The 26,663-nt window shown below is 41.1% G+C and overlaps 1 protein-coding gene across 11 annotated transcripts in view; it reads left to right on the top strand.

Moving 5' to 3' along the window:
* The window catches only part of LOC136838504 (uncharacterized), a 136,297-nt gene that overhangs the window by 54,064 nt on the left and 55,570 nt on the right, over window positions 1–26,663 (top strand). The window contains exon 1 of one of the 11 annotated variants that reach the window (XM_067103557.1): window positions 17,798–18,102. The exons of 8 other annotated variants lie outside the window; for them this stretch is intronic. Coding sequence is in view for 1 of the 3 variants with exons in the window: in XM_067103551.1 (XP_066959652.1) it covers window positions 18,063–18,092 (30 nt within the window). In the remaining 2 variants the exon portion in view is untranslated. Of the gene's footprint in view, window positions 1–17,797; window positions 18,103–26,663 lie in introns of those variants that run through there. 2 more of the 11 variants (XM_067103558.1, XM_067103551.1) reach the window with 2 other exon arrangements.

Below are 26,663 nucleotides of genomic sequence, written 5' to 3'. Positions count from 1 at the left end.
GTCTTGAATCTGCTAGGTCTTCTGTGGATGTACCTATTGTATCTTTGCTTGTAATTTCTCCCATTCCCACCTCTTCAGTTGTACCACCTGATCCTTTACCCAGCTGTTGGAAAGGCGTCTTGTCGGAGGCTCACAGTCTTTCTTCTAGTTCAGAGGCTTCCAGCCCTGAACAGAGGCACCAATGGCGCGTCAGAGACATGTCAAGACCATTTAAAAGGTCCGAGGAGGATGTGTCTCGCTTGCCTCAGGTGCCATGCAAGAACATGAAAGACTCGTCCATCTTGCAGTTTTTGGGAGAGCATGGAGTGCTTTTCCTCCAGTTCTTCTCCTGACATTCATCGTTGCAAGCGCCCAGCGGCGCTCAGTGTCAGAGCACTTTTCTCCTGAACCTTTTCCCAATGTTTCTAGATGCAAGCGTATAGTATTGCCAGTTGGCACAGCAGAGCGTTTTGCTCCTGCTTCCTCTCCTGACGCTTCAGAGCTCAAGTGCCCAGTAGTGCCCAAGCTCCCATTGGCGCCCAAGCTTCCTGTGGTGCCCGAGCGTTCTTTGGCGCCAAAGCAGTGAGTGGCTGTCAAGCGCTCAGTGTCTCTCGAGCGACCAGTGACTGCCAAGCAGCCACAGGCTTCCGAGTGCCCATTAGCACCCACTCGCTTGGAGAATCTTAACCGTGTAGTGTCATCCGATTCTCCTGACTCTTCTTCGAAGCGCCTGGCGCTGGGCCATTCAGTAACATCGCCTCCTCTTCTGCAGGAGGCTTTGACGATGCTTTGTTTGGATACGTCTCTTGCTCCTTCAGCAGCATCTAGATGACATTTTAGGGTTTTTAAAGGAATCTTCCTCATCTCTGAAACCTGCTAAAGATTTGTCGTTGTCTCCGGTCACTTCGGTTGAGGAGGATGTGGATAAGGAGCCAGAAGAAGATTTCCCTCTTTCTGATTATGCTCTACTGCTGTGGTTTTTTCTACACAGCTTTCCCACCTTTTTCTCTCCGGTTGCTCCATCTTTGCGTGCGTGAGCTTTTCAGATGAGTGGTCTTCTGAGTGAGTCTTCTAAGTTACCTAAGGTGGTGCTATCCACCTGTGCAAGGAAAGGACTGAGTGAAGTTGAGACTTGGCTTTCAGACAAAAGAGAGAAAGGGAAGGCATGTTTCAGTTATCCCCCTACAAGGCTGTTGAACAAAAGGTATCTGTTATGCCACAGGATAAGCTCCTTCCTTGGGGGTCCCTGCCTCCTCCGAGGGGGACTTCTCTGGTCTGATTGACTCTTCCTGTAGGTCAGCCTTTACAGCAGCCAAGATAATGTTCTCCTCAGCTGAACTTGACAATTTACTGAAGAACATGTTTAAGATTTTTGAAGTGGTCAGTTTTTTGGAGACTGGACGGTGGGCGCTTTAGCACGTAAGATTCAGGAACACCCTACGGCACCATCGCATTTATCTTCAGATCTTCTTGGAGTTCTCTCTTGTGCGGAGACAGTTCTTGTGAATTGGCCTCTCTCGATGCTATGGGAACTTTAAAGAAGAGGGAGCTTTGCTGCTGTTACACCTCGAAGGGAGTCACCACAGCTAAAAAATCTGCCTTTCTCTTCTCCCCTTTGGTACATGAGTTTTTGTTCCCGCAGGCAGTGGTGAATAATATTGCATCGGCTTTACAAAAGAAGTTGATGCAAGATCTTTTGGTACATTCCTCAAGGTGTCCTAAGGAGCTTCCACCATTTAGCTCCAAGACATCCTCTCCTCTGCAGACCTTTCTCTTTAGTGGGAACAAGCGAAGGGTTCAACCAAGAGGTCGTACAAACATGCGTTTCACCCTTGTTTGATCAAGAAATCTTTATCCAAGTCTTCAGCCAAGAAATGAACCAAGTGTCCTCCATGCCCAAGTAGGTGCCAGGCTCCTTCTCTTTTGGGAGATTTGGAAGAGAAAGGGGCAGAACAATGGGTAGTGGAAGTTCTCAGGTTTGGCTACTCAATCCCATTCACAGGTCGACCTCCCTCAGTCAGGAAGCCCATCAGCTTGACTGCCTACTCCGTAGGCTCAAAGAGGTTTTCAACTCTCACAGAGGAAGTACACTCCTTCCTTGAGAAGAGGGCAGTAGAGGTAGTCAAAGATCCAAGCTCAGAGGTGTTCTACAATCGGATGTTTGTAGTCCCCAAGGCTACAGGAGGATGGAGACCGGTCCTGAATGTAAGTGCACTGAACGACTTTGTTCTCAAGATAGAGTTTCGTATGGAGACAAATTGCTCCATTCTTGCCGCTATTCGTCAGGAATGCTGGCTGGTCTCAATAGATATGCAAGATGCGTACTTCCACTTCCCCATACACCTGGATTCAAGGAAGTACCTAAGATTTGTATTTCAGGACCAAATCTCCCAATTTCGAGCTCTATGTCTTGGATTAACAACGGCCCCTCGAGTTTTTACATGGGTTCTGGCCTCCCTAGCATCTTGGCTTCATCTCATGGGGATAAACATCCCTCTTTACTCAGACAATTGGCTCCTTTGCTCCCCAATGAAGGAACAATGCGCGGAGGACCTTTGGAAAACTCTTCTTTTAACCCAGGATTTAGGATTGTTGATCAGTCATTGGAAGTCTCAGCTGGCTCCTTCATAGGAAATAGTTTATTTGGGGATGACTCTGAACTCTCTTCTTTTTTGGTCTTTTCCAGCCCCAAAGAGAGTGCAGTCCTGTCTATGGACGTTAGACAAGTTTCTCGCCTTTCAGAGCTGCTCAGCAAGCAAATGGATGAGTCTCCTCGGGACGTTGGTCTTAATAGAACAATTTGTTTCACTGGGGAGGCTTCATATGAGAGTACTTCAGTTCTTCCTCAGAGCCAGCTGGGACAGAAAAAGGCATCCAGACTCTTGTGTTTCCTGTGACCAAGAACATCAAGAAACACCTGCTTTGGTGGAGGTCAGAAAGCAGGTTGTTAGAAGGGACATCCCTTTCACTTCAGAACTGTGACCTAAGCTTCTTTGCCAACACATCTGACTTGGGCCGGGGCGCTCTCCTGGGAGACAGGGAAGTCTCCAGGACATAGTCGCAAGATCAAAAGGAACTACACATAAATGTAAGGGAACTAAAAGGCTATTCACTTGGGTCTTCAAGCCTTTTCCTTGGAGGTGCTTGACGAAACCATAGCAATTCAGTCGGACAAGACAACAGCCTTGTTATACATAAACAGGCAGGGAGGAATCCATTACTTTTTGCTCTGCAAGGCAGCAAGGGACTTGCTTCTCTGGGTCAACCAGAACCGGACGAGAATTATGACAAGATTCATCCAGGGGAAACTGAATGTACTGGCAGATCACCTGAGCCGAGGCAGTCAAGTCATTCCCACGGAGTGGACTCTCCATCCTTTAGTCTGCTCGGCCCTGTGGAGACTGTGGGGAAGGCCAACTATGGACCTCTTTGTGACGTCCAAAAACCAATGTCTCCCTGTTTTTTGTTCACCAGTCCCAGATCCATTGGCATGGACGACAGACAGAATGCTTTTAGGACTGGTCCAACAGAGAGCTTTATGCCTTCCCTCCCTTCAAAATGATATGAGAGGTGTTGAACAATTCCAGTCCCACCAGAGCTCGATGATTCTGATTGCTCCATTTTGGCCTCTAAACAAATGATTTCTAGACCTCATGGGTCTTCTGGAAGACTTTCCAAGACTGCTCCCTCAAAGACACAATCTTCTGAAACAACCCCATGTCAGAAAATTTCACCAAGGGTTGTCTACTCAAGCTCTGACAGGGTACAAACTGTCAAGAGACTTGGAGCTAAGGGCTTTTGGGAGCAGCTGCAAGAGCTACTTTGAAATGCAGACATCAATCTTCCTGCAGCGTTTACCAGAACAAGTGGTCCATTTTCTGCACTTGGTGCAGAAAAAATGAAATCTCTTCTTCTAAAACAACTCTGACGGAGATTGCAGATTTCCTTTTATACCTCAGAACCTGCAGAGGCTTGGCTTCTTTGACTATAAAGGGGTACAGGGCTTTGCTTAGCTCAGTCTTCAGGCACAGAGGCCTTGACTTATCCTCGAATCAGGAGCTCTCTGATTTAATAAAATCCTTTGATACAAGTAAGCAAAAGAGGACAGAACCAGTATCTTGGAACCTAGACATGGTCCTAAAACAGTTGTCTGGACCACCTTTCGAGCTTATCGGCACCTCTTCTCTCAGGAATCTGACTAAGAAGACCCTCTTTCTGGTAGCCTTCGCTACAACTAAGAGGGTTAGTGAGATGCTGGTCATAGATAGAAGGCTCAGTTTCTCTGGAGGAGATGTGATCTGTTCCTATACACTCAGATTTCTTGCAAAGAATGAGAGTCCTTCTAAACCCTGGCTTCGTTCTTTTAAGGTCAAGAATTTGGGAGAAATACTAGAACCTGAGAAGGAAGAAAGAACTCTGCCCCGCAAGGGCTTCAAAATTTTACCTGAAAAGGCTGAGAAGTTAAGGAGACCTTCAAGTAATTTGTGGACGTCGGTCACAGATCTTTCACTTCCTCTTACAAAGGAAGCTCTCTCTTTTTTCCTAAGAGAACTCATTAGAGAAGTCCACTCCTAAGTAGGAGAAGAGCTTTTACCTTCTCTGAAGGTTAAAGCACATGAAATCAGGGCAGTGACTCTGTCCTTAGTATTTAAACACAACCTATCTTTGTCAGATATTGTAAAACCAATGTGGTGGAGATGTAAATCAGTAAGTATTTGCATCCCACTATTTAAGGGAAGTAGAAACAGTTTTTAGTGAATGCAGTACTTTTTCCTTTGTTCGTGGCTGTCATGGTGTTGGGGGAAAAGTCCATTCAGCACATTTCTAGGCCTTTCTCATCGCCTTGATACCAGAGAAAGTTAAGTTCTGGAGTTAGTCTCCCAGAGCGAGCTCCATCAGATGGAGTTCGTTTTTAAAAGTTGGGTGAACTATTTTTAAAAACACGGAACCTTATCCTGTAGAGATCAACAAGCGTTATTATCCTACACCCTGGGAGGTGCAATTTTAAACCCATGTACGTTTGCTGATGTCCAAACACTGTAAGTCTCCCACTGATTTAGTAAGCAATCCATCGCCATGCCCTTGCCTCTGCTGAGTAATCTTGTGCCAACAGATCATTATGGCTTCCTGCAGCAGCTCTCTTACCAAGTTGAGTACCAAGCATTTCGTTTTTAATGAGGCGATTGAGGCTCCTTATTTTCCCCTTTTAGTTTAATAATTAAAGGATTTATAACGCCTGTTCGGGGTCCTCTCAGCCTCATGTGACCTCCATGGTCAATCTTGGGTCGCCTATGTTTTTAATCTTTTCACGGTTCACTTCTATTAAAATGAGCATTTTTTTTCAATGAGGTCTAATTAGTGATTTTGATTGACTAATGTTTGTTTCCCCTTTGCTTCGATATATTGAGGGCTGGTGTTTAGCGCCGGGCTTCCCCGAGCCTATTCCAAACTTTATCAATTCATTTACATGCCTTATTTTTGCCCTTCCCTTCTCGGAGGCTTCAGGGAATTTTATTTACATTTGTACTTTAAGTTTTTTTGTTTCCCTGTAACATCAGTGTTCGGATGCATTTGATATTTGATGATTATCATGGATGTTTCAGTTTTCGTAAACCCCTTCACGCCCACATCGTGTTGGGTATGGTCCTCCTCTTTGTTTTGTCTTGATAATTTTCTTTGGGTTGGTGGCTTGGTTTTCCTTTTGTGGTTAATTTGCTTTTTTCCATAAAAAGGATGAATGGCTGCTCATTCTTTCTGTTCTGCCCTTCTCTAGGGTTTTGTGTTCATTTTTTCCATGTGCTTTCTCAAGTTTTACCAGGGTCTTCTCCTTTATGTTCCCTTCCCTGTTTCGGCTTTCATGTAGGCTAATAAGCCTCTCGATAAATGGAATAAATGAGGACCTCATGTTGCTTCCACTCTCCTGTTTCAGGATTTCAGGCACTAATGAGCCTCTGGTTGCATCTGGACAGATGGGCTTCATGTATTACCCTAGTTTGGTATTTGTGCATAGGTTGGTTCTAGTTTTTGGTTATGTCGACCCATCCTTTCCTAGCCTATAGCCTGTGCCCTTCCTCTGCATTGTTTGGCCTCTCTTGGTGAAAGTCCGTGACTTTACCTTTGTACTCTCCCTCCGGGACTGTTAGTGCCGGGAGAGCTACCTTCTCCTGTCCACCATCTTCGGCCATCTTTTATCTCCCTGTCCCCCCTTTTGGAGGAGGTTGTCCCTTTGTTTCTCCTGCTTCTCTCGCGTTTGCTGGTAACGACTCAGTCAGCGTGGGCGGGAGGACACGGAACGCTGCCGGATTGTAAATTCCCACTCTCTGGTCGCCGTTCGGTTCTTCCCTCCGAGTTCCCATTCCTCCCTTCATACGCCTTCTCTCGATGTCGCTTAATTTAGCGACACTCGGTCAGTCCCTTCGTTGCCAGTTAGAGCTTTCCGCCTGACTGTCTTCAATGTTTGGCTCTTGACGCCCTCGACCTTTAGCTAACTACTGTCTTCTATCGGAGCGTGCCTTGCTTCCCGCTCTCCGGCGGTTCTAGCGCGATCGGTCTTCCGTTATCGCTAGTACATATTATTTTGCCGGGAATACGCTTTCTCCGGTAGGTTTAACCTTCCCATTTCAACTCACTTGTATCCGCTACTTACTTTAAGGCATGTTATCCGCTAGTTCCGCTCAATTTATTTTGCTTTATTTATTATTTTTTATTATTTTGCTTGTATGAGTTTTTACCAGGTTACCTCCCGGATCATTCCCCGCTGGTTTCACAACTTGTTTAATACTGTTTGCTCCGGGCACTACTCCGCACCTACACAGTGTACTCATAATCTCATACTCTACAGGTGGTACGCTGCCAAGAAGAAGCTATGCTCCGGCAGCCCTCCATCAAGCCAGCGCCAGGGCGGTCTCACTCCGGATGCGGTCCCGTGCAGGGGATCTTATTGTTTGGCACCCTGACGGATGTGATGTTTGCCACGCTCTTTACGAGCAGGCTATCGATGATCCGGTGGTGTTCATGCATCTTCTTCTTAGCCACAGCTATAATCGTTTATAATTTTATCGATCCTCCGCTGCCGTGTAAGACCACACATAATGTTTTTTCTTCCGGCAGGCTGACTGCAAGTCTCGTGATTCTTCGATTCAGGCCTCTTAAAGTCTGGGTTAGCGACTTTGGGCGCAACGTAGGAGCTGGCAATCCCTTTACATACTCGGAAGGACATTTGTAATGTCCTTTTCCTGGCGCTTGGCATCAAAGCTTCTGTCACCGACGAGGTCCCATGCTCCGTGATTGCCGATTCGAGTTGACCCAGCCCTCCCAGACGGTTGAAGAGGAGAAGTCCCGGAAGACGCCGGCGAACCGATCCGCCTTGAGTCTCCTCGAGCATTATCCCAGAGCATCAGGCTAAGGGGGTGAGGCAGGTTCTTCACTGTTTAACCTCCTTCTTCCTCTGTTGCTTTTTTGGCTTCTCTAAATCTTCATACCTTTCGGCACGTCTGGGTCTATTGCCCCGAAGGTGAAGTCCGTTAAAAAGAAAACCTTACTACCCGGCAGGTTTGATCGGTCCCTCCGCGGCGGCACGGACGAGCGGCCCTTCCGCCGATTTAGTTACAGCCTCCCCTTCCGGTCCCCGGGCGGAGCCTCAATCACGCCAGGTAGTTTCCCTCCTCCTTCGCGGATACACTTCAGTTCTTTGAACAATTCCTGGAAAGAATCGACATGTAGATTTGAGAAGATCGACGGAGGGTAGACAGTAAGCTGTCTGGTCTTGCTTCTTCTTTTCATTCTTTCCCAAGGTGGAATCTCAACAACGTTCTAGGCATTCTGTTCCTGACCCTTCCACTCTCCCCCCCTTCGATCTAGAACTTACGTCTCGCCCTTTATGCTCCCTGAGTACGCGGGTACTCTTACCATAGAGGTTTAGGCACGAGGAGGAGTGGAAGAGTTAGAGTTCTATCCTCAGGACCTGACATCTCCTACACTGGTTTTGGGGGCTGAAGGGAGAGGTTTGGGTCAGGTCTGATAAAGTCCCTAAGGAGACTGTCATCTATCCTAGACCAAGCCCAGTCGTCTTTTGGACAAGGACCTTCGGGAGTGGCAAGCCGAGAACACTAAGCTCACACCAGCTTAAGGGAGTGTTCACTATGTTCACTCAGTGATGTTCTCCTTCTCCCTTGCGCTGAAAGTGGCCTCCTGACTAGCCAGGCTTGCTTCGAAGTAAACCCTTCCTCATCTCCGTGAGACGGACCCTACATCGCTGCCTTTCCCGGAGGCACCAAGGGACTTCTGGAAGGGAGCCCCTTAGGTCTGGTGACTGCTTGACTCCAGACTGCGCCTCTGATCTGTTCAGTGAGCAGCTCCTAGATCCCGGAGTCGCTCTTGAAAACAGAGGCTGATACTAAGGAAAGGCTCCAGGTCTTTTGAACTCTTTGGCTTTGCTGAAAAACTCCCCGTTTACAGAGAAGCCATTGTTCCAGGTCTTGACTAAATCTCTCTCTGGCGAGCTTTTCAACAAGATTGTTTGACTTCTAGACTGCCCGACTGGCCTGCGGAAAAGTCCCTTTGATGTCGTTGGCATGGAACCAAATAAGCCTCTAAGAGTTGATCTAGAAGCCCTTTCCCCAAGAAGAAGTTGATGCAGTCTTATCTGAGAGCTAGGGTCAATCAAAAGCCTCCTGCCCCGTTGGGGCCTGCCCTATAAAAAGGAAACAATCTGATCTTGCCAGCCTCTCCACCAAGTCCAGTAAGAAATTTAAACACTTCAAACGTCTTCCAGCTCAGTCCTGGTCCAGGTTCAAGAAAGCTCAGCTTCACCTCTTCCTCCCTCCTGACCTCAGTATGTCCTGGTAAACCCGGACATCAGTCTTTGGCTGCTCCTTCCATGTCTCCTCCCAGCTTTCAATCCTGCATATGATCTGTCTTTCCTCCAGACAATCAACCAGAGGCAATAAGCCCCAGATCCTTTTCAGGGGAGCCGCTCCTTCCCAGGAACAGGAGGTAGAGCTCAGAGGAGCAAGTCCTGGGACTCTGGACATCCATCCTGTGGGCGAGGTTGCACAATTTTTCGAGCTGTGGACCTTCTGTCCCTGGGCTCAGAGGATAATTGAGACCAGTCTGGTCAGTTGGCCCGACAATCCCCTCCACCAGTCAAGGAGAGTTTTATCAGGCGTCGACCAGTCTGTTTGTGGAGGATCTCCTACAGAAACAGGCTATAAAGAGGTGAGGTCTCTGAAGTTCCAAGGCAGCTCTTTCAGTGTTCCAGAGAAAGTTCCAACAAACGGAGGAAGTATTCTGGACTTGTTTGTTCCTACATTCGTTACGAGTGTTTCGGATGCTTACTGTCTCCTGCTTCGGGCTACTGCCCTGTGGAGCCAGTAACCACCTCTCTAGATCTTTCCGGCGATTATCACGTCCCGGTGGCTATGAAGGTTCTCCCCTTTTCTGGGGTTCAGGCTCGAAGGCAGGCATATTCCTGGTGATGCCTTTCGGCTCAACATAGCCCCCAAGGATTTTTACCACCAAGTTGACAGACACGGTGTCTGGAGGACCTGAATGCGATTAGAGTTGACAAATCTCGAGGACTTCATCTGGGCATCCAGCGAAGAGGAAGTCCCGATTACATCAAGTGGTGGTCCATTTCTAGAATCTTTGGGATTCAGTGGAAACAAGAAGTCCCGCCTGGTTCAGCAGCTGTTTCAATGGCTAGAATCCAGTGGGATCTGACTTCTCAAAAGTCTCTCTTCTCCTCCCAAGAGGAAGGAGATAGCTCAGTGAGGAACCAGACAGTTTCTCCAAATCCAAAAGGGCCACTCTCTGGAGAAAGAACGTTTCCCTGGGAAGACTTCGGATTATCTCAGTGACAGACCTGTTGCTGGTGAAACTGCTGATATAGACAAGGTGGCTGATCGGGCAAATGTCAGTCTCAGGACAAGGTGTCCAAGATTCCCCCGCATCTTGAAGGCGACCCCTCCAGGTCGACTGTCAAGGGCCTTTCCAAGTCATGCCCTTAGAGCCCCCTCCTGGTGTTGGTTATCCACACAGACGCCCCTTAAGCGGATGGGGAGGAACACTCAACACCAAGAAGTACAGGGGACTTGGTCCCTCATGTTCCGCCAGTTCCATCTAAATGTCTGGCGGCCTGCTGTCTTCCTTACCTGAAGAGCTTCTTCCCCCAAGAAGATCGTCACAAAAGACTGGCTCTGGACAAAAGCCACAGTAGTCCACTGCATAAACAGGGGAGGTTCAAAATCGAGCAGGATCAACTGGTAATGATTGCACTTTTCCTCCTGGCCTGCAAGAACAAGTGGCACCCCATCTGCACCCATCTTTGCGAGGGTCCGAACGGGTAGCAGATTCTCTCTCCAGGACCCCTCGGTCGAAGTGGTCCCTGCTCCTGCCGACGTTGGATCTGCCAACTAGTCAGGGTCTGGAGGAGATTTGTTTGGAAACAAGCTCAGCAACAAGATCTGCTCATTCCAGGCAGCTCCCAACCTGGACCCTCAAGCTCTTTTCACGCTCTGATGTCATTGGATTGGAACAGGTGGAAGGTGATCTTGCGATCTCTTCCTCCAGTGAGACTGTTGTTGAAAGTCCTCCACAAACTGAGGACGTTCCCTGGTCAAGACTCTGGTGTCTCCTACTGGCCAAATTTGGTTTTCCTCTTCTACTAGAACTGAAACTTCGCCTCTTTCCCCAGTCCGAAACTACCACAAGTAGGTACAAACTCAGACTGTTTTCCTCAAAAATCCAAAATGCCCTGGCTTTGTGGACTTTGATGAAGTTTGCGTTAAAGGGATGCTAACGCTGATCCTGTCAATACCATGTTTTTAGAATCAGATAAGCGGGCCTCCACTCTTCGCCGTATGACTCAGCAATTAAGAAACTAGCACTCTTTTTTTAAGAGAATCTGAGGACAGTCATGACCATTAATTTAGCTATCTCCTTTTTAGATCACTGTTTGAGAAGGGTTTTAGAAAAGTACTGTTACTACAGTCAAGTCGGCTCTCAAATTTCTTGTATGGTTTCAAAATTGACCACAGACCCTTACTTTTCTTCCATCCCTAAAGCACATAGTCTGGCCAGTAATCCCGTCCACATACGGCTTCCTGGTTTCAAATGACGTGTTGAAGTTAGCCTCAGATATCGATAATCAATCCTGCTACCGTTCTTTTATTGAGAAAACATTGTTTTTAGTTAGCCGCACTTTGCTAGAATTTCAGAGTTGTCTGCAGTCTCTAGGGAACCCAACCACTCGACTTCCTTCCATCAGAGGTTTTGCATTCCTCACCCCTGCCTTTGGCCAAAAATGAAGATCAGCATGGGTGGTCGCCTGGAAATTCTTCCTTCTGCCTCTAGACCTGTCCCTGTGTCCAGTTCATACTTTGAGGGCTTATTTAGACAGGTCCTCTCCACATCTTCTGGGCCTCTTTATCAGGAAGGAGGGTAATCTTCTATGTCTGCTCCAGATAACAGATCCTTTACTTTATCAAGGCAGGCTAACCTGACTCAGTCCCAAAACCATGATATTAGAGCTGTGTCGCCCCTCCATTAGGAGAGATTCATGAATTTCACGGATCTACCAGGTACACGGTTGGAAGGACCTGTGGTTTTCAAAACGTCACTATTTGAAATCCTTAGAAGCTCTTAAATTCTAGCAGTCGCGCAGGTTACGTTGTCCCTCCCTCTGGTTCCCTTTCTGATTTTAGTCATTTCTCCTCACTGCCTCAGTTATCCCTGCTTATTTTGTCATTTCAGTCAGGCCTGGACCTTGACTTCTCACCAGGCTGTGTTATCCATGTATTTGTCTAAATGACACATTTAGTTATAAGGTTTTCAATATTGTATAGTTATTTTGTTTATGCTTTTTCACATTGTCATGTTAATTTTAAGCTAGGTCAGTTTTCTTTGTCATTATTGTTGTTACTAGTGATTAAAAGTTTCTTTTGGACCTTGGTCTTTTGTTCCCTGAAATCCCATCTTTTAGTTTAAGAATTATGTTTATTTCTCTGTTAGAACTTTCATCAGCTGACACGGACCCTCCAGAAAAGGACTTTGACGTAAGGAAAATCTATTTCTGGAGTGACAGTAATCACCTGAATCACCCATGCTAACATTTGTCATGTCCCTCCCATGTAAACATCATTCCAGTGGGGTGCTGCTTTCATGGAATGCGACTAGCAGTAAGTTGTCCACGGGGACTTCTACATGGGTTTGTAGCACCTTCCCTATGGGGACTTGACCTGGATGCTCTATAGGGATATAGGTTCCGTGTTTTTGTCGTTCACTCCTTTTTCCATCCTCCATCTGATGGAGATGCTCTGGGGTAGTAACCCAGCATTTCATTTAGCTTTCTCTGGTATCTAGAACGGATCTGAAATAAGTGCACCATGGACTTTTTTCATCGGTGACACTCCCTCTCCAGAAATAGATTTTTCCTTCGTCAAAAATCCCTTGATTGGTTTGACTGGTCACGGCTGTCATGGTGTTGCCAGACAACATGGAGAAGCATCAATCCAGCCTTTCTCATCGCCTTAATCTTTGGTGTTCCTGGGGAGTCTGTCTCTTTTTCCAATTGTGGGATTCCAGAAATATTTAAATTGTGAAGGTATTTGCATTTTACGGTGTACAACATGATATTTTAATGCACCCTAAAAGGGCAAGTTTGTTCACTGGGCTGTTGGTGATGTCCTTCACTGTAAGTCTTACTGATGTCCCTAGGAATCCAGTGGCACTAAGAGTAAGATGAGTGCCAATAAAGGCAATCTTCCTGGGAAGGTTCCTGACCAAGTACCATTGGAGCTTCCCACTCTAGAAAATTTTGCTCCTCTGATGGGCCCCCCATTAAATAAGTTTTGGGGTAGAGTTGCCCTTGTTTCTCACATCATGGACAATGTGACTCAGCTATGTAATTACTTGTAAGTAAGTTGGGCATAAAATGACATTTTTTATAATAAAATCATTTTTATATATCATTACCAAGTAATTAGGGTACATACATAAGCATGCATTCATTTGATAGCATCTGTGAACTTCCTGGAGCTTGTTTGGTTTTGTCTTGCCTACATTTGCAAATTTGCATTTTAAATACTTTTACGGTGTTGAGAGATGAAATATCAACAGTGATAACATATTCTCTTGTATACTGTTATGATATGTGTGGCAATCATACTGAGAGTCAGCCAAACATGGTTGAAATACTGTACAGTAAATCAAGCAAAGCAAAATAAAAAAATGGCAACATGTGATACAGTACTGTGCTAAGAAAGACACATGAACACACACACAGCTGGTGGGAGGGGATGGAGGAAGACCTTTACAACCTCATAAGGTTTTAAAATATCCAGTAAGTGCACACATGTAAGTGACTAGGAGTAAAATTAAAAATATTTCTATACAGTGTTACTAGAATTGTTTTGATAAAATTATTTGTTTTAAACTATCATATCATGTTGCATATGAGAGGAAAAGGGGTTTACTTTTTTGTGAACAATACAATGTATTTTACAGTTCTTGTTGCAAATGAGAAAAAGTGTAGCCTGCCGAACTACGTGTTGCATATGAGAGGAAAAGAAGGGGGTTGCTTTTTTGTTTATAAGTTTATTCATGGAGTTTATTTTGTTACAGGTATGGGAAAATAAGGTAGATAATTACTTTTTGCATAAACTTTTCTGTTTAAAGTGTGATGGTTGTTGTTTATAAGCTTATTTAGTGTTTATGGCTATGTAGTATTGACAATGTTAGGTGAGGAAGGGTATGGAGTTGGCCTTGCACACCCAAAGGTTTTTTTTACTTGCCATTATCTGGATTTCTTCATTATCTGGCAGAGCCTAGGCTCTATTAATCTGGATAATTGAAGCCAGGCTGTTCACTCAATACATTTTACCAACAGTAAACTTGACAGAGTTATATTGGTACAAAAAGAAAGACTCTCATAACTTTACTTTTGGAAAATAATTCAGTATTTAGCCAATGGACAAGTGGTTGTATTAGAGCAAAAGACCAATTTCCATTCTTTAACAAATACTTTCACTGGTGCTTATTAAGATACTAATCAATTTATACTACAGTTATGCTAACAGCAAGTGAGAATGCTAACACAGTACTGTGTTTGGTTGTATAAAAGATTGTATAATGAACAAACTTTTAACAACAGTTGGTTATTTCAACATTTCCCCAGATTGAAAGCTACGGTACAGCTTTTATGTTGAAGCATTCTTGACATTGATCTTTCATACTGACCTGCCCCATGCTGAACTAACAGCTTTCTTTATTTAACCTCCCTCTCTTTGCCTTGCCCTCTATGTCAACTCAGAAACTTAATTTTTTAACTTTTTTGGCTCGTGTGAGTCTGGCACTTCCTCAAGGTCCTGCAGTACTGTGTAAGTTTCTCACAACTATTGGTAGCCCAGGGATGAGTCTTGTTGGGTGGAAGTACTATAGCCCTTGGTTATCATGATGTCTTTGAAGGTATGTGATGTTGTGGGATTGCTGTGCAATTTGTTGGAGTGGGGTCGCTTTTCAACTTTGCAGTCTTATACTCTAATCTCTGCTGTGTGGTTTTGCCAAGTTTGTCTTGGACTTCTTCCTTGTGTCATCTTCTTGGCCTGCTGACTTCTGTAAAGATTTAATTTTTTAAACCTGTGGTAGGTTTTGTGGGAAAGCCTAAGAAGAACAGGACTGGCATTAAATGGCTTTCAGATTTCATGTTGCAGGCTTATGGATGCACAATCCCTAAGACAGCCTATTGGCAGAGTTTCACCTCACCATGTCGTTTTGATCTTTGGGCACGGGTAGCAGGGGTAATGGAGATAGTGAGCCTATCCTGTTAATATTTGCCGGTGACAATTGTTGGCCTGGCTACTTGCATCATTTTCCAGTAGCCTTGGTGTCGTAACGAGGGTCAGTCGCACTTTCCCGTCCTGAAGATTTACCCAGGAACAGACATAGAAAGCAATATGGCATTTTGATTTGCAGGGATTATAAAGCAGGAAACAGAGAAGAGAATGTCTTGAGAATCAGGTATGAACAAAAACATACAATTTTAATTTTCTAAGCTTAATAGCAAGCTTACCTCTCACATTGTTTGTCCTACAGGTGGCAGCACAGCTTTTCAGGTTGTACTTTTGTTATAATGTTGGGCTCATTTTTAAAATAAAAAGTCAGGGATGTTACAACATATGTATATATAGTATATATATATATATATATATATATATATATATATATATTTACTAAAAGGAGCCATTATGAATTGGTATTTAATGAGTATTCAAAATCAGAGTTACAGCTTTCTTGGACAAACAGTCCATATTATCAAGTATCCCGTGTTTACTTGATAATGTGGACTGTTTTCCAAGAAAGCTTGTGGATGAATAAAAAACTTCCATTAAATACCACATCCAGTTTGAATGGAATTTAGTAAACTAATGCACAGAACAATTGTGTATGTGATAAAAAGATTTTTATATATATATATATATATATATATATATATATATATTTCAATATATATACATATATTATATATATATGTATATATATATATACATATACTAAGATATATATGTTTATATTTATATTCCAACATAAAATTGTGTCCAATTAAAAGCTAGCATCAAATGGGGTTACACTGAATTGCTGACCAGATCCTAAGGATAGAGGTTGCTGCTAACCTTATGCCCATTTTAAGTCTGGTGGCACTATTACGGTTGCTTAACTACCAGGTACTGCATTTACTTAGGTTAACGAGAGCACAGTGGCACAAAGAATATTACCTGACATATCACAAGTTCATTACACACATGGCCTACTAGTGATAGACCACAGCTCTCACCTCGTGGCCGGTCTATCAGTCATTATATACAAAAGTTAAACATATGTAAATGGGTTTAGACGGCTGTTGGGATAAAGAAAAGGGCATGGTCTGCAACCTTATCCTTACATGCTTGTTTAGAAATTATATGACACTATATTTGACATCTCTAATATATATATCAGGATATATATATATATATGCCTCCTATATATATATATATTTATATATATATATATTTTTATATATATATATATATATATATATATATATGTTTATATATATATATAATATCAATATTCTGCTGTTTGCCCTCTGCATTAGTAAATATAAATGTCAGTCTAACAAAGGCAGGAAGGTGTCTTCGTCTATGCTAAGGGAGGCATTTAAAAAAGTAACGTCTTTAGTTAGCATTAGGGGCCTAACACCATAGGGAGGGTCTTACCAAGTAACCTTTAGTAAAGGTGGTCTTAAGCTTCCTTTTGCTTTGTCCTATGCATTCGGCGATGTTTGTCAAAATTTTCAGACTGCCCGGAGGCATACAGATGCTACAGCCACCCTGTTTGACCGGAGATGGGTCAGAGAGAGCCCTCGTACCTCGCAAGACACACGCGTGGTGTGTAACTAATTCTTTATACTTGCCCTCTTACTGTTTCATTGATACTAGTGAGCTGAATCGGGTACTTTCAACGGTAAGTTTGAAATTTGCCAAATGTTCGTCGACTCCTAGTATCTCTTTCTGTATTTCCAGTTTCCTTTGTTTTCCCACTTCGCCACCATCTACAATAACCTGGTATAACCAGTTTACTTTTATGAAGTCATGTGTAAGAATAATTAATAATGCTTAGCGACACTGTGGAACCTATTCCCACGCAGTAAGTAGGACTTAGGGAAAGTTAAGTAAATTTCAGGCATCCAATCCCATTGTTCGGAAGAGAGTTAGCTCTCATTAATACGAAACTGCGTGCTATATCTACCAGCATAGACCTCCTTTGTGTTATAACTTTACTTGAAGCAAGGGAAAATTGACTCTCCGACATGGGCGAAAGTTCATGTAATTTCCTTGCTATCACAGCACATTCTTTCGTTGTTGGGACCGACTGGGAAGTAAGGGGTGGATGTAATCCACTTGGTGCAGAGTACTCTGTGTTCCTATATATTGTGTTTTCCCCCAACTGGCGACCTTATTCAGTTAAGTAACTGTCTGTCTTTGAGGTTAACTTTTAGCTTTAATTGACAGGTTATGTGTGTATTTGGCCACAGGACCCCATAAATTACATTAATTCATTGAATAATTCATCAATAGCGAAGCCCACACATAACAATATATATATATATATATTTTTAATATATATACAATAAATATATATATATATATATATATATATATATATATATATATATAAAAAATGTATATATTGAGAGAGACAGAATTATGGGGTTTCTCATGATCACGTAGATGATGATACCTGCATAATTTTCATAAATAATGTGTGTGTGTGTGTGTGTGTGTGTGTGTGTGCTGTGTGTGTGTGTGTGTGTGTGTCTTCTGTACCTGACTGCATACATATTTTCAACGCGTTTCATCTGAGTTTCCAGTTATGTAGACCAGATCTTGAGTTGCCATTGATAATTTGTAATAGTAGGAAAGCTGATGATAATTTGTAATTGTAAGAAAGCTGTGTATTGTAAATTATATTTGAAATGTTGTTTCTTGAGGATTATCGTAGGTAAATATTTGATTCATATTTTTGTTAGCTCGTAATCTCCATTATGGCCATTGACGAAACCTGGCTGACGTTAGCCTTGAGTGTGATAAGGTAGATAGGAGAAATGAAATCAACGTCAGAGGAAAGTATTATGAACGGAAGCATTATTGTGCATGTATAGACTGGCTGTATTGCACCTGGCAACATTTGCTGTTTGAGAGGGGTTCAAGGTCATTTCCCGCGCATCATTGAACTCAAGGCCTTTGTGCTAATATTAGTACTGAAAGCCTGAATCTTGCAGAGCGAAGAACCAAATACGTATGGCGAATCATGGTGCAACACTTTGCAAGCCCCGAAGAGTACGTGTTCCGTCAGACTTGCCACTCAGAAGCCCAACCCCCTTTTGCGTCAAGTCAAGTCGTAGGCTAGCGGCGCATCCATTCTCAAATTCGTGTCGTTCGTCTTCTCTGACACCACAGCCGAAGTCTTGAGACGTTAGTAGCGGTGCGTTCTGGTATTTTCAGGTGAAGTCTGACATACTTCGTAAACAGAACTGGTTACGAGATATGAAACAACATGCAGTACCAATGAAACAGGTATAAGAAGGTTCGTAAGATTAGTCTGTTGATATTATTAGAAGTGGTAGTCCAACGGTGTTAAATTTTAATGCCCAAGTTATTAATATATAAAAAGTGTTCGTGGCTTACAAAACAAAGACAAACGATGAGAAAAGTGAAACTTATTTTTGTCGTCGATCGTACATGATTTCTCGGGGCAGTTTTATTTCGATGCACACCTGTTGCCATTACTAAATTCCTTTAAAAAATACTGTGCAGTTGATGTAAAATACTTTTTGTGAAAGTATATATATATTGCGTGTGTTTGTGTGTATATGTGTGTGCGTATTTGAGCCGCATATATAATTTGATTTAGAATTCACCATACCTTTGGCACAACTTGCACCCAAGGAATATAACCGACAAGGCCATTTGACCTGGTCATTTATTGTATCTAAGGACCCATGTTACAATACTTGTCGCACTAGTCGATTATAATTACTCTTGTAAGTTATAGCAGATTCGATTTTAAATGACGTAGCCTAAATGCCTAGGATTTGTAAATATTGACTTGTGCATTTGACAAAATACACAATCACACATTATATATATACACACACACACACACACACACATATATATATATATACTATATATATATATATATATATATATATATATATATATATATATATATAAACGACCTTTCACCCTTAGGGGAAATGGCCCTGACCTCAGCTGACTCTGGTACCTATTCTTAAAAAGGGTACAACCATGGACCTTTTAAATTAAAAACCCATTGCGTTATTGTAAAGCTTTGCACCCAGCAAACTTCATATATATATATATATATATATATATATATATATATATATATATATATATATATATTATTATATATATATATATATATATATATATATATATATATATATCATAAATGTGTGTGTGTGTGTGTGTGTGTTGTGTAAATTTTAAAATTTGGCCAAGAATCAATTTTTCTATTAGATGGTAGCCTCTTGTCAGAAATTAGCGGAAATATTCTCCTCCACATTCCCTTGTTAACTGGTAAAACAACGCAACCAGCACTAGCTTCATTTACCTAACAAAGAAGGCTCATCAGGAACCCATTGCACTTCCAAGACCCTTAAATGTTACTTCCAGGTTCAGTTTTTGCCAACGTATCAGTAAACCCTCCCCACACATATACTAACCGTTTAATTTCTTAATTTCTCACCCCACATGCTATTAACATTAACAACCAATTTCCAGTTAGCTCAGCCATCATTCATGCATTGCAATTTGGCTCTCATTCACTCTCCTCTCTTCTCTTCAAGTTATTTTGTGCTGGATGCACTTTGCTACCGTAACTCCTTGAGGTATTCTGTGACGCATGTCTTCTTTCATCTTACTAAGTGTTTATTGTTCCGTGGGTCAAGATATATTTAACCGAAAAAGTAGTTACCCTCTTTATATATATATATATATATATATATATATATATATATATATATATATATATATAATATACATATACATACATATACACACACATACATACACACACACACACTATTTATGTGTTTATATGTTCCTCTTCGTCTTGTCATTAAATTCAGCAAATAGAGCACCGTACATATATCCCTTTTAGCCTCTACATTGCATCTCTTGTCAGTGTTTTATAGGATTTTAAGCTCCGTAGGGGGTTAGTGCCGTCAGTGCACCTCATGCAGTGCACTGTAGGTATTGCTTAAGTTCTGAATTAGAGTATGTTTTACTCCTTTGCTATTAAGGATTTTAATTAGACTTTCCCGTGAATATTTTCTTCAAGACCACCGTCCCTTTTAGTGGACCATAGCACCTTTGAGAGAATTTGTTGGTCTTATAAACAGAAATTATCATTGACATCAGCACGAAGCTTGAAAATAGGTATTGTTGAACACACTGATGAAGCAATAATGATTAAAATGGGAAGTTACCCGAACTTGTGAACATGTGCACAAAAATTCCACAGCTTGACCATTTAATTATAACCTTTATGGAACGTAAGACCTGATGTTCATTTGTTCTTTGTGTTTGTCTAGTATCATTGGGAAAATTTCCAGTTTCTGTGAAATGAAAATATGTTTCTAGGAGCTCATGGAACTACTGTACTGTATACAGCAGCCCAGAAGGCAGAAATTTTGGCTCAAGTCTTTGTGAGCAAACAGTGTGGTGGGTCCTAGGTGTTGCCTCAGTTGTGTTCAGTGGCCTTCAGATCTAGAGAATTCAAAACTTTGCTTCTGGGACTTGACAGTTATGGTTTCATAGACTCTAACAGGATCTTTCTCATTTTTTTTTTTGAAGAAGACTTTTGATTTCATGGCTCCTGAAATTATTATTTTCAGATAGTTAGTTGGACTAACAAGTTTTCCTTCTGTTTGGAGGAAATGAAACATCTGCATTAGGTAGCGGGACTAAGTCCGTCCTCATGCCCTTCAGGATATAGGCCCACTTCAATTACCCCTGTTTTGTGTAAGATTTTTGAGAAACTGCTCTCTAAGCATCTTTGTAGGTTTGTTGAAGATAATGACCTGCCACCAGCATTACAGTATGGGTTTCGTAAAGCCTTGATACTTGTGATGCACTTTTATCTGTATGTACCTTCTTGCACAGTTCTCTTAATGAAGGTGCACAGGCACGCATATTCTGTTTAGATTTTAGTGCAGCCTGGACTGTATGAATCACGAAGCACTTATCTACAAGCTAAAATGATTGGGAATTGGTGATTCTTTTATTAATATTTTAATTGAATTTTTAATAAGCAGAACCCAAAGGATCTGTTGATGGCCAATATATTAGCTTTAGTAAGTTCATTTCAAGTATTCCTCAAGATTGTGTTCTTGGACCTTTTCATTTTCCATTTATTATCTATACCCTGTAAAATGCAGTGGACCTTTGCTATTTATTATCCATATTAGCGATATGTGGCAAGGTCTGGAGGACAAACTGATAGCATATGTTGGTGATACTACTCTTCTAGCTGTTGTTCCTTCTCCATGCTGTAAGTCTGTGGTTGCAGAATCCTTGAAGAGAGATCTGGCACGTATTCTTGAGTTGAGTGGGCTTTTGGGGCATGAAGCTTAACCCTTCTAAAACGTTAATTATGATAGTTAGTCTATCCAGAACACTTTTGCAAAGCGTCCTGACTTGCATTTAAATAATACCGTTTTAAATGTCTGTGAAGCTTTAGAATTTTAGAGGTAACTTTGAGGCATATATATAATATTGCTTCCTTGTTTCTCAAAGTCTGTATTTTGCAGAAATACTTTGATATTTCGTGATGAAGCTATTATATCAAAGTGTTTTAACTCTCCTCTTCCTCCCTGATTAGAGTGCTGTTCTCCAGTATGGTCTCAGAGTGCTAACAGTCATCTTAGATTCTTGGATAGTTATGTCACCAGTCTGGTTTATTTTCCCCACTCGTAGTGTTGACTTGTGGCATAGATTTAAAGCGAGGTCATTATGCTTGTTACATAAAATGTACAACAACAACAAACATTTGCCACACACTTCATTAGCTGGCATAGCTGTTTTTGCTGACAACACTAAGCAGGCTACTGCTGCGGCAGACAGTTTATCTTTTATTTAGTATCAAGTTCCGTACTGCTAAGTTTGCTAGGAGTTTTATCTTGGGCATCTAAAATGTGCAGTTGTGAAATTTGATTTCCAAATGTTTAAGGACGGAGCAAACTCATTCCTGCTTTCTGCTGAAATCTGAATATAGAGATATCGGTTTTGTTTTCTATTCCTTCGTATTTATTTATATATATCACCTTTTCTTATAACTTCTCTCTCTGCAGGCTGATTTCTCTTTGAGGCCCTCTTTGGTTTATAATTGTTGACACTGTCCATAAGGGTTTTCAGCTGAATTTTTAAAGAAAGAAACAGGACATTGCTGTTGGGTGCTCACTTGAGTATACGTTTCTGAGTCCTTGCTTGCTAAAAGTTATTGAAAAAAAAAAAACACAGAACCGTGCTAAAATCTGATAAATTTTCTGGTAAAAACGCTAATTACATTGTGTAACAAGCTTTCATAAAGCAATTAGCCTCACAATTTGTAACGTGATAGTCTGCTCAAGTGATGTGCGGTCTCTATGATCAGTAATGCTTGACATTTGAAATGGATAGCAGTTTTAGTTGCTTAATTTCCATACTAACAAACAACTTGTGTTTCCATGTGAAGTACCATATAATTTGTAAGATCAGTGTTGCACCACTATTCAGACTTTCATAATTTTTTCTATATATACAGCGTTGCACCATGACTCATTGCGTGTGGGTACGTGTTTTCCTTTTTTGGGGGGTGGGGTAGACTTGGCCACTTCCTTTAGGAGCTGTGAGAATAGTTGATACAGGCATCTGCTCATATCTCACCGTGTTGTTGTATGTCGTCATTATGATTATTATTAGGTTGGGTTACACCTCGGAATTTACAAGCGACACGACAACACTCCTCAGGTTTACATTTGGGATCAAACTGGTGATTCATAGCTAAAAGATTCAGTGCTGTCCTAAAGATGATATAAGCCTTGAGGTTGGCTAAGAAACCAATGCCAATGCCTTTGTTTGTGCTGGCCACAAGAAATTGATGAGACTTTGTGTGTCTTCTGAATTTAACAGTATTTTTGTTTTAGTTGATGAGAAAGCCTTTCTTATTTTATCAAGTTTATACTCTTACATCTCATAGATAGATGAGGCATCCGGTAAACGGAAGGAATTGTTCGTTTTAAATAAGTTCATATCGAGGAACTTCGGATCTCGGTGTAAGCTGTAACCGTCTATCAGAATAGCCCATTTTCCTGCGATTTTGTTTATGTAATTGTGGAGTAATAATTGCACATGAAAGAGCTTTATTATTTACGCATATGCATACGTATGGCTGAATCACGAAAATATGGACAAGAAGTCGAAAGGCCTTGCAGTACTCCATTTGTTTCCCTTTCCTTTGTGGATTTTGTCTTTACCCATACTGTATATATATATATATATATATATATATATATATATATATATATATATATATAATATATATATATATATATATATATATATATATATATATAATATATATAATGGGTAAATAATAAGACTTTCATATCAATTCATATATATATATATATATATATATATATATATATATATATATATATATATATATATATATGGCCATTGCCCCATTAATACATATTGAATCCTTTTGCAGAAAAATTCCACAACATTGCCCACCTCATGCACAGACACAAAAGCATTGTGTTAGCCCTACAGTGCCTCTTCCTCCCAACGCTTCCAGATCTTACTCTCTTTCACCAGTTCACCATCCTCCATTCTTCCCACATGACCAAACCATCGAAAGCCAATTTGGTCTACTCTTTCAAATACACCAGCCCTTTTACCACTGCTGTTTATTCCCTTACTTTCAAGTGTTTATGCCTCTTCTTTTATTCCATGAAGGAGAGATAGCTAAACTGCCTCTTCATACATTGCAGCCATGGCTCAAACTGAGTTACTTTCTTGGCGTCACCTATTTTTTTTTATTCACCTTTCCTTCAGCCTACCGTAATAAGTTATATTAGCTCCCAAATACCTGTGCAAATCAGTTGCTTTCATTTTTCCTCAATCTGTATTAACATTTATTGTTCCATCTTACTGGTTTCTCTTTACCCTTATTGAAGGCATGACTGCATAACGACAAGTTTCTGAGGGTGTGTGTGATAGAATATTTCCAATTCAAAGGTGACGGTTATCTGAAGTAATTGTAAGAACATTACTTAAAATCTGATGAGTTCCCATGTAAATACACTAATTACATTATATAACAAGCTTACATAGGCCAGTTAGCCGTTAAAATTTATAACGTGGTAGTCAGCATAAGTTGTGCGCACTCCATTAACACTTACTCTCTACCTGTCAGGTACCATATCATATTTAAGATCAGTATTACACCACGATTCAGACATTCGTATATTTTATTATAGCACTTTACTCAGCATTGCACCATGACTCATTGCCTCAGGGTTCGTGTTTTTTCATTTTCCTTATTTGGGGACACAGGGCCGTTACATATAGTAGTTATACAGGCGACTTTTTGTCGTCTCATCGTATTATCGTATGTCTTCGTTAATGTTATTTAAAAATAACTCCTAGTAGCGTGAGTCTTGAAATGGAGAAACAAATCCGCAGTTATGTCTGGGTTCCATTTAGAAATAAGTCTACAGAGGGCTTTAGGGAATCTGTTCGATTTCCCTTTGCACTCAAACCAAAAATTGAAAAGGGAATCTGTAGAGACTTATTTTTAGTTATATATACCCATAAGAAATTGTGGATTTGTTTCTTCATTATGGTTATTATTGCTGGATTACACATCTTCATTTTTAAGGGATAAAACGCCCACTATCCTCAGGTGTACATTTGGGATTACTATGTGGTTCACAGTTTATTATTTCAGCACTGTCCTAAAGATATCTTCAGTTGTAAAGATAGCTAAGAAACATTTGCCTCCGTTCGGTTTGTGCTAACCGCAAAGAATTGATGGTCTTTTTATGACTCCTAAATTTAACTTTTTTTTTTTTTTTAAATTGATGATAAACCCGATCTTAATTCATCAGATTTACACTGTTGCCTTTTATTAGATAGATGAGACGTAAGATAAATGGAAGGAATTGTTCATTTTAAAATCTCAGTTCATCTTCGAGAAGCTTATGCATCTTAGTGTAGGCTGTAAGCGCTCAAGTTGTTTTATATATATATATATATATATATATATATATATATATATATATATATATATATATATATATATATATATATATATATATATATATATACATATTTTATATATATATGTATATACACAGTATATATGTATCTATAATATGTACATATATGTATATATATATGATGATTATCACTTTTGTACGTGATTCATTTATCAAACATTACCACAGGTGATAAATAAGAGACGGGTGTAGGTCCTGACCGGTTTCGACTTTATTTCCAAGCCACTGACGAAGGACTGGTACGTAGTATATGTATTTGTGACTTCTAATACTATGTATCAGCCCTTCGTCAGTGGCTTGGGAAATAATGTCGAAACCGGTCATGACCTACACCTCATCTTATTTTTTCACCTGTGGTAATCTACATATATATATATATATATATATATATATATATATATATATATATATATATATAATATATATATATATATATATATATATATATATTGTAAGATATATATTTTGTAAGCCATAGCTTAAACCGCTAGGTGACCCCAGAGGAAAAAGAATACAGTGATCGCTACCACATTAATATATATTAACTGTATTAACTGTAGATTGATACGGGAAGAACAGTGCGGGTTAGACAAAGAAGATGGGGGTATTGATCTGAGAAATTATATACAGCGGAAAACAAGTTTATGGCAAACATGAACATAGGACGTTTTTCTTTTATAGAATCGGTAAAGAAATGATTTGGATTATTGAGAGCGTATGGTTTAGAAGATCAGTTATTAAGAATATTCAAGTTTTTATGATGCAAGCGATTAGATCATGTAGTCGAGAGAGTGAATGATCTGCTGCTAAAGCTCATCTGTTACAGGTACAGGTTCGTTGGAAAGTCGAGGTTTTTTGCCGGCATCTCCAACCTTGGTGAACTAGACGCAACGCTGCCGTCGGTTCGTTACCTCGGATTAAACAGGATAAATATGGCAATCGATTCGAAGAAAAAAACCTGCGAGCGAACGTGACCTCTTCCAGGTAAAGGATTTATCGGCGAAGCAATAAACAAATCCTATGGGATGGGATCTATGTTACAGGAAATCCCGAATTGACGAAAGAGAATCGGATTATTAGTAGGATATCCCCGTGCGATGGTAGTGGCATCAGTGCACCTCACTAGTGCAATGCAGACATTACATAAGGGTTCTTTGCAGCGTCCCCTCGGCCCCTAGCTGCAGCCTCTTTTATTCCCCTTACTGTACCACCGTTTATATTCTGTTTCTTCTGTCTTACTTTCCACCCTCTCCTAACAGTTTTTTCATTGGGCAACAGCTAGGTTTTCCTCCTGTCGCACCTTTCAAACCTTTTGACTGCCAATTTCCGTTTCAGCGCCGAAAGACCTCATAGGTCCCAGCTCTTGGCTCTTTGCCTAAATTCTATTTTATGTGCTCTTCATAGGGAAGAACCCCCGGAGGCCTATGCTACCGTGAGCTGTTGTAAGAAATATAACCTGATATTATGATTATTGTTAAAGAGAAGGAAGTATTATCCGGTGAGATGGCAGGAGATTCCATTCACCCCGATGCGTAGTATTACAAGGAGACCCACATCCAGTACACGTTTGTAACACACACGCCCTCTGTTAGGCTTCAGGGATAGGCCCTGACGTCGGATTGCATTGCATGTGAAAGAGGCCAGCTGTTGATCAGTAACCAAGTATTACTCATGGGAGTTGTACAGTAGCCCAGCAAAGTCTTGGAACCTCTTAAGCACGAGAGGGATCGTGACGAGGTCGTTTAACGTTCTGGATATCAAAAATAAAGACGGACGAGGAAGAATATCACGC

The sequence above is a fragment of the Macrobrachium rosenbergii genome, chromosome 5 (genome assembly GCF_040412425.1).
Source record: "Macrobrachium rosenbergii isolate ZJJX-2024 chromosome 5, ASM4041242v1, whole genome shotgun sequence".
In the NCBI taxonomy this organism is placed as follows: domain Eukaryota; kingdom Metazoa; phylum Arthropoda; class Malacostraca; order Decapoda; family Palaemonidae; genus Macrobrachium; species Macrobrachium rosenbergii.
Note: the sequence above shows the minus strand (reverse complement) of the source record. Positions and strands in the feature narration are given on the sequence as shown.